The sequence below is a fragment of the Eimeria mitis genome, genomic scaffold, assembly GCF_000499745.2.
Source record: "Eimeria mitis Houghton genomic scaffold, Emh_scaff6850, whole genome shotgun sequence".
In the NCBI taxonomy this organism is placed as follows: Eukaryota; Apicomplexa; class Conoidasida; order Eucoccidiorida; family Eimeriidae; genus Eimeria; species Eimeria mitis.
The window spans coordinates 777-2,510 of NW_013574957.1; the positions used below are offsets into that span (position 1 = coordinate 777).

The 1,734-nt window shown below is 47.3% G+C and overlaps 1 protein-coding gene across 1 annotated transcript in view; it reads left to right on the forward strand.

Moving 5' to 3' along the window:
* Positions 1-815: 815 nt before the first annotated feature.
* Positions 816-1,734, forward strand: part of EMH_0089370 (uncharacterized protein) — a gene marked incomplete at both ends in the record, with an annotated part of 1,207 nt that continues 288 nt past the window's right edge. Inside the window, 2 exons of the mRNA XM_013501415.1 lie at positions 816-1,322; positions 1,660-1,732. Of these exons, the coding sequence (XP_013356869.1) occupies positions 816-1,322; positions 1,660-1,732 (580 nt within the window). The remainder of the gene's footprint in view (positions 1,323-1,659; positions 1,733-1,734) is intronic.

Genomic DNA, 1,734 nt, shown 5'->3' on the forward strand with positions numbered 1-1,734 from the left:
CTCTGTGTATTTGTTTTCTGTTGCTGCACACCCCTAAAACTTATTTTTTTTATTTTTTATTTATTTTATTTTAATTAATTTAATTTATTTTTTATAATTATTAACAAATTGTTTTTATTTGTTTTTATTTCTTCTTTAATAGAAGCAGCGAAACGCAGCAGGCAACGATTGGGGTGATGAGCGGGGTGTAGTACATTGCTAGCTGCCTATACACCTGAAAAATCTGCATTTATTTAAATAAATAAACTTAAAAAAAATTTATAATTTAATTTAATTTATTTTATTTTATTTAATTCTTTAATTTCAGTTTATTTCTCCTCATTTTTCTCCTATGGCTGCTGCTGCTGCTGCTGCTGCTGCTGCTGCTGCTGCTGCTCGGCATCGGCTGCTGCAGGGTCACTGCTGCTGCTGTTGTTATTGTATGCAGAAAAAACCTAAAATTTTATTTTAAATTAAATAATTTATAAATATTTTATTAAATTAAAAAATAAAATTATATATTTCAGGATTTTATTTCAATATAATACACTACTACTCTCTGCTGTGCTGGGGGGTTCATACTAGGGTGGAGGGGCCCCGGGGGCCTCAGCTCGTTCTTGTTATATATTTGTTAAAAAAAGCTAAAAGTAAATATAAATTAATTTTATATTATTTTATTTATAAATATTATATTAAACTGAAAAAAATTCCGGTATTTAAACCCTGAATTTGGGGTGTATGTACACCTCACATCACCGCCACCGCTCCGCTCAATCTCAGGTGTATGTACACCCCAATTCGCTTCTCTTTTCCCCCGTTTTTCTCTGCCTCTCCCCATGGCAGCAGCCGCCGCTTCTCTCCCCAGGAAGAGCCTGGCTAGCGACTCTGTAGAAGCAGCTGAGGGCTCCGAGCAGCAGCAGCAGCAGCAGCAGCAGCTGCCCACAGCAGCAGCAGCAGCACCAGCACCAGCAGCAGCAGCAGCAGGAGCAGATCCAGATGAAGCAGCAGGAGCAGCAGCAACGAGACAAAGCATCGCTGTAGCCGGTGGAACACCTTCAGCAGCAGCAGCAGCAGCAGCAGCAGCAGCAGCAGGAGCAGCAACCCCTCCCCCACCCGCACAAGCATCAGCAACAGCAGCAGCAACAGCAGCAGCAGCAGCAGCACCTGCTGCTGCACCTCAACGAACATTTTGTGGTGCAGAGCTAGCGCTAGCTGCTTCTCGTCGTCCTCTCTTTTTAACGAATTCTATCATTTGCTGTTCTGATGCTGCTGCGCTGCTGCAGCAGCAAGACAGCCTGCAGCTGTACAGGCAGCTAGATGAGCTGCTGCAGCTCCGCCAGTTCGTGCGGCTGCTGCGGCAGCCCCCACACAGAGATTCTCTATCAGGCCCCTTCAGCAGCAGCAGCAGCAGCAGCAGCAGCATCGAGACAGACTTCGGTATGCAGGCAGAGGCAGCAGAGGAGACAAAGGATGCGCCATCCCTCAGCAGCAGCAGCAGCAGCAGCAGCAGCAGCAGCAGCAGCAGCAGCAGCAGCAGCAGGAGAAAAAGCAGCAGCTCTGGATTAGCTGCTACAGGGAAAGCGGAGGAGGAGAGGGGGCAGGAGACAGCAGAAACAAACCGCCCTTCTGCTGCTGACAGCTCCCCTGCTGCTGCTGCTGCTGCTGCTGCTGCTGCTGCAGGTGCTGCAGCAGGTGCTGCAGCAGGTGCTGCTGCAGGTGCTGCAGCAGGTGCTGCAGTCCCCACAACCGTCGAAG